The sequence below is a fragment of the Agelaius phoeniceus genome, chromosome 14, assembly GCF_051311805.1.
Source record: "Agelaius phoeniceus isolate bAgePho1 chromosome 14, bAgePho1.hap1, whole genome shotgun sequence".
Classification (NCBI taxonomy): Eukaryota; Metazoa; Chordata; class Aves; order Passeriformes; family Icteridae; genus Agelaius; species Agelaius phoeniceus.
Genome location: NC_135278.1, coordinates 20,420,098 through 20,439,628, shown reverse-complemented (window position 1 = coordinate 20,439,628; position 19,531 = coordinate 20,420,098). Strand labels below are relative to the sequence as shown.

At 49.2% G+C, this 19,531-nt stretch overlaps 1 protein-coding gene across 3 annotated transcripts in view; it reads right to left on the bottom strand.

Annotated features, from left to right (window-relative positions):
* FGF13 (fibroblast growth factor 13) overlaps positions 1 to 19,531 on the bottom strand; it is a 200,064-nt gene that overhangs the window by 41,092 nt on the left and 139,441 nt on the right. For 2 of the 3 annotated variants that reach the window (XM_054641343.2, XM_054641345.2), the window contains one exon: positions 458 to 568. In XM_054641343.2, the coding sequence (XP_054497318.1) occupies positions 458 to 568 (111 nt within the window). Of the gene's footprint in view, positions 1 to 457; positions 569 to 2,516; positions 3,148 to 19,531 lie in introns of those variants that run through there. The other variant, XM_054641344.2, reaches the window with a different exon arrangement.

Sequence of the window (19,531 nt, the reverse complement as noted above, 5' to 3'; positions counted from 1 at the left end):
AACAAATAATAATAATAGGGAAATGTGAAGTTGGAAGTGCTGCTGAAGTCCCAGTTAGTGAAATACCACAGTGCAGTTTGAATGAGCCCTGTGTGAGAGTGGAGATAGCGTTATTCTATTTCAGGCTCTGAGTAGGCGAGCAAATTTTCCCTGCTGAAAAAAAAAAATCTAATAAAATCCAAAGGACAGCAATGAACTTCTCTGGATTACCATGGAGATAACATTTGCTTTGTTTGTCACATGTGTCATCATTACCTCCTCTGGTTCATTATTTCTGTAAGTGATTTCTATCTGTATTTCTCTCAGACCCAGTAAGTCTGAAGGACTCTGTGCTGCCAGCACGGTGTTAGTGCTGCTGCCACTCACTCTGCCAGCCCAGGACAGCAGCTCTGAGGGGACCTGCAGGGGAGGGAGACACCACAATGCACAAACACACATTTATTCTCGTGTCACTTACTATAACTACTGTCTTCCTCTTTTGTTCCATCAATTGTTCCATCTGCTTGCAACTGCAAGTGGTATCCTTGCCTGCTGTAGAGCTTTGTTACTATACCTTTAAGCTGAGGCTCTGCAAAGAAACAACAGTGAGATTAACGTGGGAAATCCTGATGTGCCACTCCAAGCGAGCAGGACGTGAAAAACAAATCTTCAGGTTTCTTCTCAAGGCTGACATAAGAAAAAGACCCAAAACAAAAGCAGGGCTACCAGCTTTGCATCACTTTTCATTTAGGCTGAGATCAAATTTATGTCTATGAAATCAATTGCCAAAATGATTAAATGCCACTTTCGATTACAACGTGAGTAGCACAGTAAAATCTACTTCCAATGAATACAGATACCAGCAGCACTGCTTGGCCCCAGGAGCCCAGCCCTATCTCATTTAAGATTAAAAATGAGCTGGCAAAGAGTACATTCAGTCTTTTAAAAAGGTGTGAGTTCTTAGATGGAGAGGAAAAAGAAGACTATTACAATAGCATTAGTAAGAGCCACGGTGACAGTTGAGAGCCTAAATATATAGCAGCAAACGTTTAGCACAGGAACTGCTGCAGCTCTAATAAACAAACCCCCATTCCTCGCGGCTCCAGAGAGTACAGAGCATCCAAAGAGATAAACTACTCAATGAACATATGGAAAATGGAGAGGGAAACCCTGAAATCCAGCAATGTGTGGAACTGCAAAATAAATATTACCATAAGGGCTGAGGTAATTACCTCATCAGCTACAAGAAGAAAGATCAAAACAACGCATAGTTTGCATAGATTTCTTTTTTCCATAACCATCCTCACATTCACAGCTAGCAAGCGAGATATCTCACACGGTTTCATATCATTCTAGACCAAAAAGTACACAACAGCAGGATATGCTGTCAGGCGTGCCATTCAAGATATCTGGCTAAAGCATCAGGAGTAATTGCAAAAAAGGTCTACGCCCACTGAATCCCAATGACATCTGCATTGTAGTCATTTCACACAGTTCCGTTTGTCAGGAGCTCATGCAGCCCTGCAGCTCACTCCACATCTCACTCTCCTAGAGACAAACACTGTGAAGATGAGGTGTGTCATTTCCAGCACTCTGAGTCTGGATAACACTCCTTGTCTTTGTAACCAAAGGCACTGGGGCTCTGCTGCTGCACTTCATTTTAGCAGGGCTGAAGGCAAAAGCTTTCCACAGTTTGCATAAGTGTATTAGATCTTATTAGCAACTTTGATAAGAGTCCTGATGGACACACAACTCTTATCTACCAACTTTTCTGACCAGAAGTTACTCCAACCTTCACTCTGGCTCTTTAGCCATAATCCATCCCAAAGCTGCTGGCAAACTGTGAGCAAGGCAGACAGGTGGAGTGGCACAAGCATCAATGCTCCAGCACAGCAAAGCCACGGCAACATTGCCAGAGGGTTTTGCTCCTCCCATGTCCAAAACAATCCACTCAGATCAGGGACCCAGGCTGCACCCTGACCTTCTGCACCTGTGACCCAGAGAGCCTCGTGTCCACAGGGCAGCTGCAGGTATGGCATTCCTAGAAAGGCACAGGGGGCTGAAGCAAAACTCTGGAAGGTGCCAGCAAAAGCACAAAGCCTCGTCTGCAATCAGCAGATAAAGCATGGCACGGGCATTCTGTGAAGCAGGACACCAAAAACAGATCTCCATAACACGAAGTTATTTAATATACAACTATATATTAAAGAGAGAGATATGTGCGTGGGAACTTCCCCGTTAGCATCTCCCCCACTAATACAGCCATGTGTTTGCATGTGTGTAACAGAGGTACAGACAGCTGACTTACAGGTACCTGGGTGCACACAGGTGTGCAGGTGAGGCACACTCAGCAGCGTGTGCTACCCAAAGAAACCAGCTGAACACAACAGGGAAAAGGACTGGCATTGGGAACCCAGATCCTGCACATCCATTGCACGAGCCCTGAAATGCCTTTCCCCCTTTCCCCCACCTGACACACGTCCCGGTTTCCATTGCATCAAACCAACCAACCCCCCAAAGACATAACCCTTGCCAACCTGGTCGCCTTCTTCGCCTTTTCTTGGAGCCAAAGAGTTTGACCCTGGAAAACACATTCAACTTGTTCTTGTCGCAGCTTCCCTTGCTCTTGCTGGGGCTGTTGACACACTTACAGGCATTGGACTTCTCCCGCTCCCTGGCTTGTCTCTTCTGGCGGATCAGGGAGCTGGCGATGGCTGCGGCCATGGCCGCCACCGCCCCGGCTGCCCGGCGGGCTCAGGCACGCGGGGGTCGCCGCCCGGCCGCGGCCAGCATGCTGCTCGGCCGTCCCCAAGGCCGGGGACGCTGCCGGGCAGCCCGGCCGAGGCACCCACCGCCGCTGGGCACGGCGGCCCGGACACAGAGCCCCGGCGCGGTGCACAACAGTTCAGCTCGAGATTTCGTCCTCTGGGATCTTCCCCTTTCGACTTTCTGGTGCTTTTTTATTCCTCCCAACTTCTAGCAGGGGAAAGTTTGCAGGCAGAGGTGAGCGTTTCTACGGAGATCACGCAGATCGCTTGCAAGACATCCCTCCAAGCTTCTCCAGACGCGCTATCTGCGTGCAGCCATGGCACATCCACTTGGTGCAAGATCATCGCATCTCTCCTAGCCCCGATTTCTGCAGTTAACTTTTCTTCCCACCCGTCCCCTCCCCATTCAACTCCCAGCAAACACCTGTTAGACTCCAGCAGGGGCTGTCCAGTTGCAGGGGTTTTCTGGATCCTTTTTCCTCTTCTCGCTTAGAAGAGACCCGAAGCAGTCGGTGCTGGAGGCACTGGGCTGAGGCGCAGATGTCCCTGGGTGCCGACGCCTCGGGAAGCCTCTTCCGCTGCGCTCCTGACAGGTGAGCGCAGCCTCCCCTGCCCGGCACGCTCGGCTCTCGCACCGCAGCTCTTCCCAGCCGGTAAACAAGCGGCTCCCGAGCCGGGACTGCAGCAGCAGGAGCAGAAGGAGCAGGAGCAGCAGCAGCGGCAGCGGCAGCAGCAGGATCCCTCCGGCAGCGATGCGGGCACCGCGCACTCCCCACGAGCCGTGCGCTGGGTACAGAAATGAGGCGACGCAGCAAACCCCTTATCACCACCTCCCTCCTCCTCCGCCCGTGCCTCCTCCTCCCGCTCCTCTCCGGCGCGGCGGAGAGCGGAGAGCAGAGAGCTCTGCCCGGCGCTGCGGGGCGGCCGCGGGGCCGCGGCGGGGAGGGCGCTGGGGCGGGCAGGGGAGGGGGTACCGGGGCGGGGGTACGGGGGCGGGGGTGCCACGGGAGGGGGTACCACGGGAGGGGGTACCAGGGGAAGGGATGGCACGGGAGGGGGTACTAGGGGAGGGGGTACTAGGGGAGGGGGTACCAGGGGAAGGGATGCCACGGGAAGGGGTACCAGGGGAAGGGATGCCACGGGAGGGGGTGCCTGCGCCGCTCGGAGCCGCCTCCCGGCAGGCGCAGACACCCAAACAGACGTGACTGCGGTGAGCAAACAGCCCCGCCGGCCCGGAGCGAGCGCACCTGGCTGGCAGCAGCGCCGGGCTCGGGGCAGGGCGCAGCTCCAGCCACAGCTGTCCCCTGCCTTTCCCTCATCCTTACAGGGTGTCCCCTCTCTGCATCACGGATTTATTGGAGGCTTTTTGCGTCTCTCGCCGTTCCTTTCCACCGCCCGCTCTCAGCGGCAGTTTGGTAGCAGACGAGGAAATCCTCAGAAAGAGCAATTTCCTTGCCGTTGCCATGTTCACCCGTTTCTCTCTGGCCCCGCACGGAGCCCCGCGGCCGGGCTCTCCTGCAGCCCGGTTTGTTGACGCCGAGCTGCGGCGGCAGGCCGGGCCGGGCCGGGCCGGGCCGGGCCGGGGCCATGAGGCCGGGACCGTGCCGTGAGGCCGGGCACAGCCTGGGCCCCCTGGGGTCAGTGCCCTGCCGTGGACACCGAGCCCGCACCCTCCTGCGCAGGACACCGGGAGCGGGAGGTCCTGGAGATGCCCCCGCAGCCCACTCCCTGCTCTTCAGCATGCTTTCAGCAGCTGGAGCCTAAATCAAAGCCAGTTCAGGCTGGAAATAAAGCAGAGATCTGCAGCCCCGGAGGCAAACAGCTATTGAGAGAATTTGTCCCGAGGCAGAGGGATTCACAGGCAGGGTCGGATGTCCCTGGGAGCTGGTTCAGGGAGGAGTGGAGCCCTGTGGGGACTGCAATGGCAGCAGGCTGCTGTCACCCACGCCTGGCAGCTGTGTCCCTTGTGCCCTGGCCCAGGGGCTGCAGAGACCCCAGGGATGGCTGGGCTGCTGTGACAGCACCAGGCTCCCGACGTGCTTCCAGACTCGGCCAGCTGAGGGGATTTGCTCTTCCTCCTGTCCTCCACGTGCCCTCAGCAGAAGCAGGTGCTCCCATCCCTGTCCGGGGTCACGCCTGAGACAAGGCCTGGCACAAGCAGCAGAGGCCGTGCTGCCCATCACCTCCCTCTGCTCAGCTCCACAGGTTTGCTGCACCGCCCTTCCCTCAGCTACGAACAGCCACAGCAGCTCCTCAGCTCTCCTCTGGCTGGGAACCCTGCCCCATTGACTGCTGTGCAGGGACAGGCCCTGTGACACCACATGGCCATCCTGTGCCCAGCCCTGTGACAGTACATGGCCACCCTGTGACACCACATGGCCACCCTGTGCCCAGCCCTGTGACAGTACATGGCCACCCTGTGACAGTACATGGCCATCCTGTGCCCAGCCCTGTGACAGTACATGGCCACCCTGTGCCAGTACATGGCCACCCTGTGCCCAGCCCTGTGACAGTGCATGGCCACCCTGTGCCAGTACACGGCCACCCTGTGCCTGGCCCTGTGACAGTGCATGGCCACCCTGTGCCCGGCCCTGTGACACCACATGGCCACCCTTGCAGGCTGTCGGTGTCACCCTGAGGGATGTGTCCCTCAGAGCCCGCTGTGCCTGGCCCTGTGACAGTACCTGGCCATCCATGCAGGCCATCGGTGTCACCCTGAGGGACATGTGTCCCTCAGAGCCCACTGTGCTGAGCCTGGCGCCCCAGTCCCACCCGCTGTCCCCTGGCTGCAGGAGCTGCCTGTGTACACACACCCCTACACACACACATTTGTTTATGAAACAGCCCATGCAACAGGCATATTAAACAAACACTCCTAATTTCTTATTTAAGTTTAACGGTGGGGTAAAAATAGCTGCAATTCACAAGTTCCACCACTACCCTCATCTGCCAGTCCACATAAGACATGTGAAATCCAACACAGGAGACAGCCAGTTGGATATTATTAGCAATAACTCATCCTACTCAACTCACCGGTAACATACTATGGATTTTGCCATCTTTCCACTTCCAATACAGTCATGAGTGAGGCTTGTTTTCTTTCCAGAGACTCACCCATTACTTTATAAATATTCCCAATTTGGAAAGCAGTGTTTGATCTTTAGATCAAAGTGAAGCTGCCTCATTGTGATCTGTCCTACAAGGTCACAAGACATTGCGTTTTCACAGAGACTAAGTAGAACTCAGAATTCAGCTAACCTTGAAAATCCTGGGGAAAAGCAGTATATAAAAGCCGTATTTGGGATATCTTTCTGCCAGCATTCCAGCCTGCATGCTTAAAATCCATAATGAAAATTCATTTGCACAAATGTTCCTTGACAGATAACTAAAGAGAGGAACAAAAATAGCATATATGCATAATCAGATTTAAGTTTCAAAAAACAGTCCTCCAGTTTTTTTTGCATGAGCAACCTCTTCATCTATCGGTACTCCTACAAACATGTCTTCATTTACTATAAATGGCACATGAAAATGAAGATCTTGTTGGGAAAACGTCTTTGGTACAGGACCAGCCTTTGGACTACTTCAGTGTTCCAGATATAAAAATCTCAAGGAACAGCTTTATTTTCTTTGAAAAGCAAGAGATGCTCACTCCCCACCACACTAAAATAAAATAAAATTACATTCCAAGTGACTTTTTGAACGTAGAAGACAACCAGACATTCCTTGAGCACACAATCTCTCTCTTTATGATTATTGCAGTGGGGCACATTTAAAGCTAAGGGGGTAATTGCCAGTGTCATTTCAATCAAAGAGAAATCAGCATGGGACAGACTTGTCCAGTTGCTGTCAGAGACAGTGCCATCTCTCCCTGGAGCTGCCATCTGACCAGAAGCAATTCCCCTATTTTGAAAAAGACAAAGATCTCACCCACTTTTGATTTATAATTTTTCCTCCCAGTCATCTGTTGAGCGTTTGCTGATGATTATTTCCATGATTCTGATCACTAAAATATGCCTGAACCTTCCGAAGTTGCCTGGATTGGGCAGAAGCAAAGCCTGAAATTTGGCACCCAGGCCAGGAGTGGCTCTTGGACTGAGGCAGGGCATGGTTTCAGGCAGCTCTTGCTGTCTGGCTCCTGCACAGAAAGGCATCAAATCCCCATCACTGGCCCACAGTGCAAGCAGTGCTGGCTCTTTCACCCAGTTAGAGGAAAGTGCCAAAATTCTGGTTTTCCCTTCCTCCTCCCTGAATCATCTGTGCTGTGGCAGGTCCCAGACCACTCCTGTTTGCTCTGAGTTTGAATCTATCCCGAGCACAAAAGATTTAGAGTCAGTCCTATCTCATGTTGAGCAGAACACAAACTGAGACCAGGTGAAAAATACCAAGCCAGCTGCAGAGCTGACTGCCATGGAAGCAGCTGCAAGGACAGCCAGAGCCTGTAGTGCAGTATGTCCATGGTCCAGGGCAGCCCTGAGCAGAGAATTCCTTCCCCCAGGGCTCCTCACTGCCCACAAGCCCCATGTGTGACCCTCCAGGGGACCCACACTCCTCTGTGCCCTGTGAAGCATCAGCAATGCTCATGACACACTGCCATAAAGTAGGAACTGATTTCCAGAACCTTGGGTCAAAATATCCCATCCTCAGACTAAACTGCATTCTCAGTTATTTCCTGTTCCCCTATATAGAAAGGGGTAAAAGATTTATAGTAGGCCCTATATAAACTAACAGTGTTTAGGCAGAACAAATGCTGCATCAAAATCAGACCAGAAGAAAAAAATCCCAAGCAAGCTCCAAGCCTCACTCAGTCCATCTTAAACCCCAAACAACTCCTCTACAGTTACAAGCTTGAGGCTGCTTTGGTGTGACAAAAAAAATCAGCCTGCCATTGGGTGTCAGGAGTCCCTCCTGAAGCTCTTTTGTTCTTGCTGTCACAGAAAAAGTAGGAAAAAAAAAAGCTTCAAACATCAAACCTATGGACTATTTCCACTGCCTACACTCTCCAAAAGTAGAGCATTATTTTCTGAAAAGCACCACCAGAATCTCGTCTCTCTCTTTTCAGGATGAGATAAACAAGACTTTCTCCAGTCAGGGATGACACAGCAGCACTGAGGCCCTGGTGGTTTTTGCTCTCCTAAGTAAACAGAATTACTATTCACCAGGAAGCAGAGCTGCTCAGAGCCCAGTCCTGCATCACTGAACTCCTGTGTGAAATATCCCATGGACATGACTCAGCCTCTGCTCTGCAGCCAGCCCCAGGCTGGACACAGCCTGCAGCACAGCAGGGCTGTACCAGACAGGGCTCCAAGAACACCAGCCTGGGCTTTATGGCTGAGGGAAAGATGAAAAAAGGTTTTAGTGGAAGCTGAGCTTCCAAGCAGCTCCAGCCCAAGAGCTCAAGCTTGAGGGCATTTTAGTAACAGACCAACCAGAAAATTAACAGTAAAGAATGGCTACAATAGGCAGCTGCAAACACAAGTATTTTAATATTGACAGCATAAGGAACTTGTAAATAGTAATGTGGCTGTTCCTGACTGTGTGTCTGTGCCATGGTTTTTTTGCAGAAGTGCACTGGGCAGCTTTGCTCAGAAACAGGAAAAAAACCAAAACAGATTCCTGTGACACCATTGTAGACATGGCACCTAGAAGCCACTTTATCTAAAAGCTCACTTCTTCCTCAAAGGATGAGGTGATTGGTTCATTTTTATCTTCTCAGGGTACAGAATCACAAATCCCAGCACCAGAAGAGCCCCCAGCACAACTGGTGCACAGGACTGGTGTGCCAAAACTGGCACTCATCCAGCAAAGCACAGAAACACACCCTGACTTCAACATGAGACATCTCACCAGGACTACTGAGACATTGGAAAAGTAATTGTGTAGCTGATGCATCAGAAAACGTTCTCATAGTCCAAGCCCATCCTCTTCTCGTATCTACACAAGTTTGCCAGGGCAAGGTTTTGTGACTGACAAGAATTTGGGTCTCTTCTTCATGACTTACATGACCTGCTAAATGCTCAGGATGGCCACAACACCTCACACAAAGAACACCAGTTTCCTCTCAGATTCTTACAGAAAATACTAATGAGAGAAAACCCAGTTCTGCCTTTTCCCAACTGTGAATTCCAATTTCTTTATACTATAGCAGTAGAAACTGGATTTGATCTGACCTGGTAGTGCAGCCATTTTTGGAAAAGGAGGGCATTGTTTGAAGATAGAAAAATAGAAATATTTTTACCTAGGCTAATTCATATTCAGTCATCCCAAAATGTCAACCACAAAAGCTCATCTATCCGGGGCATAAAAGATCAGTGCCAATCAGCTGGGAAAGGTCACAGAACAAACAGAGGGGATCAACTCCCCCAGCTCTGCAGGCTCTGAAATGGGAACGTGTTCTTCCAGTGCCCGGGGGGCCGAGCTGAGCCAGGAACCTGAGCAGGGCCCAGGTGACTTCTCTGCCCACCACACAGCCCAGCAACACTCCCACATCAGCATGCACAGAGCAAACTGCTCACTCACCTCCCAGAGCGTGGCTCCTGGAAACACCAGTGTAAATGACAGCCTATGGTCCCTGAATCATTTACATCTCAGCATGGGACACGCCAGAAGTGTGGGCTGTGTGCCACTGTCCAACTTAACATAAGGCCACTTTACACATGACAAAACACTGCAAATAGTCCTTCACAGAGCCAAGGCAAGTTGCCTGGAAATTGCCACATTACTCAAATAAGATCTTTTCCCACCTTTTCACAGATCTGATGGTTCATCCTTTGTCAACAGCTTGACAAAAACAGACTCAGTGGGTCCTTGGGTGAGTTGGCGCCTCTGAGATTTCTTCTCCTTCCCCCTGCATGCAAACATTTCACCAGCTTCTCACAGTCATGCTCCCTGCTTTGCTCAGAACGAGCTTCTGCCCCATTGCTTGGCTCCCCTCAAGCCCAGAGCCCAGCCCACTGTGATCCTGTGATGGATGCCACACCTGGCAACTCCCACTGCTGTGTTAACGATGCAAGGCTCAGCTGCTTCCTAACAATGCAAACAAATTACCCACACTGGGGTCAGACAAGCTTGGCACTGGTTTTCTGTGATTTTACCCAAATGCCAAGATCATGGCACCACATTCACACAGACAAAGGAGAAGGTAAGCAGAGCTGGTCACAAATGAAAGGGACTTTGAGGAAAAAGTGTTGTGTCCTGGATGGAAGCAGAGCTCTCCAGGAACTGGACTTAGACCCTGCACCAGTCAATGATGCTTCTGGAAATGTGGAAGTGGAGCCTGGCTCACTCACTGGCATGGAACTGGAACCAGTTTACCCAAACAGAATGCTGGTCTCAGTCTCCATAAGCAGAAGGAAGGTCTGTCCTTGATGATCAGGAAAAGAGCCATGAGCCTGAGCTTCCTTTGGGTCTCTGTTCACCAAGTAATAATCATGGTATGAACAGAGGTGTAACAACACATATCTGACTTAAGTGATGGAAAAAGGAGGTTTATCTAAGCTCATCTGACCAGGTATCTGGGCTGAATACTGAAGAAAGTTGAGAGAAAGGCAACTCCAGATGGCAATTTATTCCCATATAAAGAACACCACTATTTTCCCAGCTTTATGAAGGAAAACATTACCTCTGCTTTACTGAACTTGTTGCAGAGTGATTCAGACTGTACCTCATGCATCCTTATGATAAGTAATATTCACCACCACCAAAATTAAGTGAACCCTTAATGAAGGTCAGTGCAGCTCAGGCTCTTGCTTCTGGCAGTGCTCTCTCACACATGGGAACAAAAATCCAGCCCAGGCAGTGGCTCAGTCACACTTCCCAGACCCAAATGGCCCTGCAGAAATCAGCCTCATGACAGGAGCTGCTGCTGGCAAGAGCAGAACAAAGGTGACATCCAGAAATCACACTGAGATTTTAAATTGAAAAGTACAGTGCATCATGAGTAAACAGAAGAGAATTCATTGTCATAGGTGAGATGCAGTGTTTTCACAAGCAACACCATGAAAAATATTGGCCAGCAAACAGGAACATGAACCACAAGCCAGCATCTGTTCTGTGGGATTTAAATAGGTCTGGAGACTAGGAAAAATGTGTATGCAAATTTCACAGAAGCAAATTAAAAGAAATTCAGAGAAGTCAATTCAGAGAAGGAAGCTAATGGCAGAACATCTGCTGCTGCTCCCAATATTCGCATTAGAGGCTGGGAACATTTCTGGGGACTCAGACCTCATCAGAAAGCTCAAAAAGGTTCTGTTGCTATGCAGAGAAACATTGCTCAGAAATCAGAGAAAGAGACAGGAAGCTGGCCGAGCTCAGCACTGTTATTCCTTGCTTAGGTCCAGCTCAGCTCCAGCAGGGCCACATTTCCTTGTACAGACTGGTACGTGTCCCACCCGTGGCACATTTCCACCCAAACCCACCACAAAAGGAGCAGACTAAGCTGCACAAGTAGACATGAAGATAATACCACGATTTTAATCCAATTCCCAATAGTCCATATGCATGGCCTTTGCAACAGCCAGTCACACAGCTCAAAGGTGCTGGGTTGAATGCATGGCAGACAGACACACTGTTACACAGGGGATGGTAAATCCAGGATTCCTCTCCTCTCCCTTCAGCCCCCAGCCCCTTGTTTATCACTCTCCTTTTCCACCTCTTCCCACCAGATCTTCTTTCCTTGTTTCACTAAAAACTACAACATGCTTCCGATGAGAAGTAGTCACAAAACCCACCAGTATCTCCATGTCCTTACCCTTCAGCTGAGGTCAACTTAACCTTGTTTACAAACAAATAAGCTTAGTTTAGTTTTATCTACAACATTCCAAGGTTTGGGAGCTTTTGCTGGGAAGGGACAAGGAGCAGACTGAGATTGTCAAGCACAGAAGTAAGTCTGCTGGATTGTAAGAAGTTCTCTGGGCATATATTCATACACAAATACAGACATTTTTCCTGCCTTTCTTCTTCCTGATTCACAAATATGAGCAAACCCAAAATGTTACAAAAAGGCTGAAATGCACAAACACTAGGGAATCAAAGGGGAGCTGTCAATGGTGGAAGAAACTTTCACCTCCCTCAGTCCTTTCTTTTTTTTCCCCCCAATTCTGCAAGATATGAAACACCTTACTCAGTGACTATATTTTTAAACCTTTACTGCCATAAATTTTAGCCTACTTAAAAATTTCAGATGTACAGTCTTTTCAGGAAGCTTTCAGCAAAATATAGTTTCCTGTACAGGAAGTATGCAGTAAAACATGACTTTGTAAACAGCTACAAACCAAACAAATGGAACAGATTTCCAGGACTGAAAGTACTGGAAACGAATGAAATGACGGAAATGAGAACCAAGAGGGACACCTGCAGTCAGCGCGGGCAAGTGCCCGGCACGGCTCCCTGCTCGCCGTCACTCCGGGCTCGGTCGGTGCTGCTGTGTGAGCACAGCGAACTCCGGGCTGGGAGCTCGGCGGGGCCCGGGCAGCTCCGGATGGGGGCTCGGAGCTGGGCCTCGGCCTCTGCAGCTGCGGGCCCGGGAGGAGCGGGCGAGGGGGACCCCGGGCACCCCAGGGCACCGGCTCAGGGCACCGGCTCAGGGCACCGGCACAGGGCATCCCAGAGTATCCCAGGGCATCCCAGAGTATCCCAGGGCACCGGCACAGGGCAGCGCCCAGCGCGCTCCTGAACGGCTCTGCTGGCTGGAACCCGGCGCTGTCCGTGGTGCTGCCCGGCCGGGGCGGCCGCTCCGTGCCCAGCCCTCATCCCGGATCCCCCATCCCGGATCGCCCATCCCGCACCCCTCATCCCTCATCCCGGGTCCCCCATCATCCCGCATCCCGGATCCCGGATCCCCCATCCCGATTTTCCATCCCGGATCTCCCATCCCGCCCGCTGCAGCCCCGAGCAGCTCCCAGCTCGGGCACAACACCCGGCCCTCCGCACTACAGTCATGTCCCCACAGCACGGTGACACATCCCCACACCAGGGTCACACATCCCCACACCATGGACACGTCCCCACAGCACGGTGACACAGCCCCACACCATGGACATGTCCCCACAGCACAGTGACACATCCCCACAGCACAGTCACACATCCCCACCCCATGGACACATCCCCATAGCACAGTCACACATCCCCACACCATGGACATGTCCCCACAGCACAGTGACACATCCCCATACCAGGGTCACACATCCCCACCCCATGGACATGTCCCCACAGCACGGTCCATGCCAGGTGCACACTGGGGCCATACAACAGACACCCCAAAACCTGACCCACAGCAAAGGCTCCCGACTGCTCTACTCCCCCTCCATCCTGAGTGCCCCAGCCACAACCCTTCCTGCTGCTGCAGCACAGAGAGGCATTAGCAGTTAATTACAATTAATATCCATAGAGATCATACCTGCTACATGCCCAAACCAACGCAGAGTGCACACTTGGCACTGCACACTTTACTACACTCAGATTTGCTATATTAATCTTAAAAAGAAAAATGGATGCCACACGCAATTCATGGAAGTTGGTGATTAGTGTGTTATTTCTAATACAGAATGACACACAGCCCAGCTAATATCTAAGGCTCACAGTTAATGCTGAATGCTCTGTACACGCTGCTGATCAGATTATTGTTTGATATTGGGGTATTTTCCAAAAGCCCCCGGATTTGCTCTTCCATTCTAGCCACAGGGCGTTGGTTCTTAGAGTAATCTGATCATTTCACATACCCCATGCAGAGAACACACTTTTTCATTATTGAAGAAAACTAAATTACACCATCATAAGCCTTCAGCTAAAACACGGACAAAAGAATAGAGAAATTAAGAAGGTTTTGTATTGAAAATGTTTTTACGTTATTAATACCATGATAAGATTGCCTTCAGTTAAGGTTAAGCACAGTACTCTGATGAAAGGCAATTAGAAAAGAAATGGAATGGTTTGTTTTTTCTCTAAAGCAATTCTTATACCTGACAAAAGCTTGGCTACAAAATTAACTAAATACGTGGCACAGATGTTTAAAATCAACCTGTTTGACATGTGAAACATATATTTAATCAGGACAAATTTGCCAGCTCAGCAGCATATTCAGTCTATTTACAGTCCCAGTCAGCAGGAATGAACAGTAACACCTGCCTTTCCTTCTTAAATGACATTTTTTAGTTACCAAAGAAAACTCATGAAGTCTAAGAACAACCACATTCTTAGTATTAAAGAAATATTAACCTCTGATTTCTTTATATAGTTTATAACCTCTACAGAGGATTAGTTGCCAGGAAATACCTTCTCATTTTTTCCTGTAAAAAAACATTGCTTAAATATATCTTACCTGAATAAGACTTTCTTATCCCCAAAGCCATGCTGCCTTACAGCTGCTCCTGCCCAGGCAATTGCAGTCTACATTTGGAGCCGACACACAGGGAGTAGATCAGAGAAAGTTTAAGGCACATTTAAAGTATTCTCTAAGGCATTGGCCAGAAACATCAAGCCCATACTCGTGGTATAGAGAGATCATTAATGGGCATTAGTGACAGACCATTATGACTTTCAGAATCATTAAAGATTCATAATGTAGCTGCATTGTTCTGGCAACATCTCACCACTTCTTGGACATAAATGTACGTTTCTCCTACATGATTTACTTAAACTTATTATTTTTCAGTGTCAGATTTTGTTTTCTGCCTCCTAGAATTACAAAGAGAGGCTGTAACAGGATCCTGCAGTGCACCAGGCCAGCCACAGGAGCCTGGTGCTTGGTTTATTTGATGCCCTTTTTGTAAGGCAATTTGCAACAGGAATAGCACAACAACATTCACAAGGTTGAATATGTACCATTTCTTTCTACTTTAAATAAGCTGAATTACTGATGTACCACACGTTACAAACATAAAAAGAATTGCAAGAATTAGATTTGCTAACAATTCTGAAATAATTCCCTTTTGGAATTGTTAAGCTTTGCCACTGCCTTTCAGGAGAGTTCATCATTTGGTATTTGGATATAGTGAAAAATATTGCAGATATGCTAATTGGGACCAAACAAACCTGCAACTCCCAATGCAATTTTGACAAGCGAGGAAAACACCGAGATTTGCTTTCAAAGATGTACAATACTGCAAACAGCGTGCTCCAAAATGTGGCTACAGTTACATTTCAGTTGTGTTAATCGAGGGCTGGATTTAAATTTTCTCCTGCTGAACTGGACTGAGCCCCTGTTTAACCCATTTTCCTCAGTAAGTTAAGGCCATGCTCACACATTATATAAATAATGAGATTTAGGCACTTTAGAAGCAGAGTCAGATTTTGAAGTGAAATATTGTCTCCAAGTGTGACTGGCTCATTGTGAAACCAGAACATGCCAAGCAGCAGAGAGGAGCTGTTTGCAAAGGCCCTGAGCCGCCCAGGGTCACGTTTCCTGCTGCCCGCTCTGCCCACCCCCAGCGAGCACTCGCCCTCCTGGGCCAGGGCACAGCCCCCAGCAGCAGCTCCTGAACTGCTGGCCCTGGCCCTGTGTGCACTGGCTGTGGCTCACACCCCTTCCACAGGCTGGGCCTTGGGCACCAAAATGAGGCCTGGCAGCCAAAGCCTCCCAGGCATCTTAACGTGCCAGCACTGAGGCTGTGCTGATCTAGGCTGAAAGGGGAAGCTTACCAATTTACTACTAATAAACAATTTTCCAAAACCAATATTTTAGTGTTTACTAACACACATGACTGCTTATATATTTGGAATTCACAACCTGAAGTATGCAGAAACATACCACGCTGTGAACTGCAGAAATTTAGAATATTCCCTATTTCTTATGCCATGGTTGCTCATAATCAAGCTGTGAATAACCCTGATATCCAACTACACTGTACAATTAAAAACATCCTTAATTACTGCTGCCAGAAATGAACAGAACCTCACAAGGAAAACTGCACTGGGGTAAAGAAAATGAAGTTGATTTTGAGACCTCTGCACTTGGAAATGGCACTGTTTTCACCAAAGGAGTAAAAAAGCCACATGGAAGAACGCAGACAAGTCCATTTCTAATGGCCTGCTGAGCTCTATTGATGCCAGGACTGCCCTTGAGGCAATAGGCTTTCTGTCACCTGTGTCAACTACTGACAGGCAGTCAAAAGCCCAGAGTGGCTTTGCTTACTGCCAGGCAATTACAAACAAGGTTAATCACTCATAAATGTACTTCTTCTACTGGCACAGGAGATTCCCAAAACCTACATTACCTTGGGGTGATCACTCCCGAAAACTGACATGGATCTTATTAAAATGTCATTATTCTGTACTCTTCAGCCTACATCAAAAATGGTTCAAGCAGTTCAGAATAGTTCTTAAGGTTTTACAATATATTTGGAATTGTATATTGAAAACACAACCTGGTTCAGCTAACCCTTATCATCATCTAGTTACTCACAGCATATTGACTTGGTTTGGTTTTAATGAATGAGAGGAAAATGCAGCTCCTGCCTGATCTCTGGATTGTTCTGGTCCCTTTATGTCCATTGTGTCCCTAAGCCAGGCTGGAGCCACCTGGCACGAAGGAACTCAGCTCCAGCTTCAGCCCAGCTGCCACCCACCTCTGCTGCAGCATCAGCTGCTTGGGGGAGTCAGACTAAGAAAATCACTTTGCAGTGAAGCAAATGGACTACAGCTGGAATTTGCAATAAAACCAGCCATTTATTATTATTCTCCAATGTATCAATAAAAATCAAGCTGCTGTTAGCTATGAACTGTCCCCAGAGCCTGCCAGGGTACCAGAGGGGCTGAGGATGAGCTGTGCTGGCCCTGCCTGGGCTGAAGGCACTTCTCCCCACGCTGGCTGCTCCAGGGCTGTGCTGGGCTTTGTGCTGGCAGTGCTGGGAACTCAGGGGTGGCTTTGCTGTCCCTGGGCAGTGCTCACACAGAGCCAAGGCCTTTAGTGCTGCCCAGGGAGGGGACAGGGACAGCCCAGCTGGGACAGGGACCCGAGGGATGCTCCAGCCCACACAGCCTCGTGGGCACTGGGAAAAGCTGGGGAAGAAGGAGGAAGGGCTGGACATTTGGAGCTGTGGTGTTTGCCTTCCCAAGTGACCATTACATGTGATGGAGCCCCAGCCAAAACCAACATAGAGGGAGGGAGGGAGGAGAAAAGATGGTTCGGACAGGGCATTTGTGTTTCTAACCATTTAAAGAGAAAAGCTCATATTAGCCCTCCAAAAGCATCCCTTTAAGGCAAAAATGGATCCAAAATTGGATCAATCTGGCACAGTATCACGTGCCAGAACAGGTAATTTGGCAGATCCCAGGAGGATTTATGCCCCCACGTTGCCTTGCTGGCTGGTTTGGGAACAGTGCAGCCAGAACATTACCAGGCACTCTCCTCCCAGAGAGCACAGCCACACACCAGCACAGTGCTCCACCCTCTGTGTGTGCTCCCCACAAGACAGAAACTCTGTTTCTTTTGCATCTGAGCAATGATGCAATTATTATTTTGCATTATCATGCAGGCTGAAACAAGAGCCAAGCACTGCCAGAGAAGCTAGCACAGACAATCCTATTTCACAGAATCCTGCTTTGTGCTTTTGAATATATCTTGTCCAGAAAAAACCAACAATCGGGCTTGACCTTACTCCCTGGAATCCAACAGCAAAATCGCCACCGAGCTCCTCTGGCAGGAAGAGGCCAAGGGCTCAGGCCCCACTTCTGCTATGACCAGAAGATCTGAGCTGCAGACTCAGGCTGAGCAGCCCAGCACTCCTGCCCAGCACTCCTGCCTCAGCAGCCCCTGCAGCACTGAGCAGCAGCTGCCACAGGAACCGGCCAGGAAAGCACGGGTCAAAGGGCTGCAGCCTCCTGGCAGGAGAAGGAACAGGAGAGCAGAGAGCTCTGAGCTGCTGCCCAGACACACTCAACACCCCTTGGGGCCCTGGAGCCTGCCCTGCACAGACTGCTGCTGCTTAGTCATCATCAGACTTCCATAAAGCAATTCAGAAACATGAATTCCAGCTCCAAAGAAATGTGACTTGATCCAATTTTATAATTTTGTGTTTCAGATTACTGAAAATATCACATATTTGTATGGGAAAATTCATTTTCCCCTCTCTTTTTGGCCCGTTTGCATGACCCTGTCATGCAATCTAAAATCAGGAGGAAACTCATTAATGAGTGAAACGATTTAATTTTCTGATGCAGGGAATGTTTCAGTTTCCACTTTCTAAAGGGAAGCTGAGTGAAATCAGCGCAGCAATTTTGTTCCTTGGCCTCATCTGCCACCTGGTGGAGCAGCCCGAGCTGGCAGAGAGCGGCCCCGATGGCTCCGTGTCCAGCAGGCCCGGAGCTGGGGCCGTGAGAGCTGCAGGAGGCAGGAGCAGCTCTGCAGCCGCCAGCACCCGTGCAGTTCGTGCTTGAGAAGCGTCCTGCAGCTGAACCAACGCTTCTGCACACAGGGCACACCTCGATGTGGGATATTTCAGCCTGTGAAACGAAACAGCTGCAAACTCCCAAATGTCAGAAATGGTCCCAGCAATTTGTGACATTTATGAAAACCTCCTGAGCCCGAGAGAAGCTCAGATTCAAAATCAGGACTTGCCAGCAGACACAAGATTCCAAACAGAGAAGCAAAAGAGACACTTTGGTACATGCCTGCAAATAGCTGGAAATGCCCTGCTGGTATGCCATAAAAATAAAGCAGGAAAGACAGAATTGGTCCAAGCCTCAGCTTCTGAAGCTACTGTATTCTATTTGGAACAGGATGTTTATTTTACATTCTGTTCAGAGCCTTTTAGCAAAGCTGCCAGACCAAGTACACCCAAAAGTAACTCCCATTTCCTCAGTGTGAAACTCTACCCCAAAAACACTGACCTGGGAACATAAAACCCATTCCATTCCCCTGGCACGCATGTACTGAGCTCCCTGAAGCACTTCTGGAAAAGCCCCACTGAAAATCCCACAGGGGGACTGCAAGGAAGCACAGGGCAGGTGTCAGGGAGCAGGGACGGTTGGGGTGGCAGTGCCCACTGCCAGGTGCCACTGTCACCAGCAGCCAGGTGCAAACACAGCTCTGCTCTCAGCACCCTGCAGGCACCCACTGCCAGATCAATACACACATCAGTGATCCTCAGTCATTTCAGATATGATAATGAAATCAATTAGATCCAATAAAATAATGATTTCTCTATTTACCAAAAGAAAGTAATGGGTTGAAAGTAATTTAATTTGACAAAAATTTGGGGTTGGGTTTAGTCCTTCAGATTTTATTCTTAATTTCTCCTGATATTTTATAACACAGTGAATCATGGTTATTTTATTTTTCTGTGATAACACATGATAATAAACTATTGAAAATGTGACCTAAGCCCTGGACAGAAAAGGAGGAGCAGAATTCCCTGAAGTTTTGAAGAAGAAGACCCTGCACTATTTGGAAAGTCAGCTTCAAGTTCTCTGTATACATTCCAGTAAAAGCAAAACACTTTGCAAGTGGATTCAGACCACATTTACACCCAGAACTGGAACTCTATTTGTTGGGTATAAATGAAAAGGATTTCATCCTTGCCCCACTCTCCAGACTCTCATCACCAGCCACAGATGTTAATGCCTTGAAGTTTCATCTAAGCACAAAATGGAGAATTTTTGTCCCCAGGGTCCATTCCACTGACAAGATGCTGCAGTGGGAGTGAGGATCATGAGCAGAGTGAATGGGTTTCATGTGCCAGCCCCATCCATCAGGCCTGGGCCCTGGTCACTGAAGCACCACCCAGCGCTGTGCTCACAGCCTGGCTCGTGCTGCTCATGGGGCACACAGGACAGTGTTTGCTACCAGG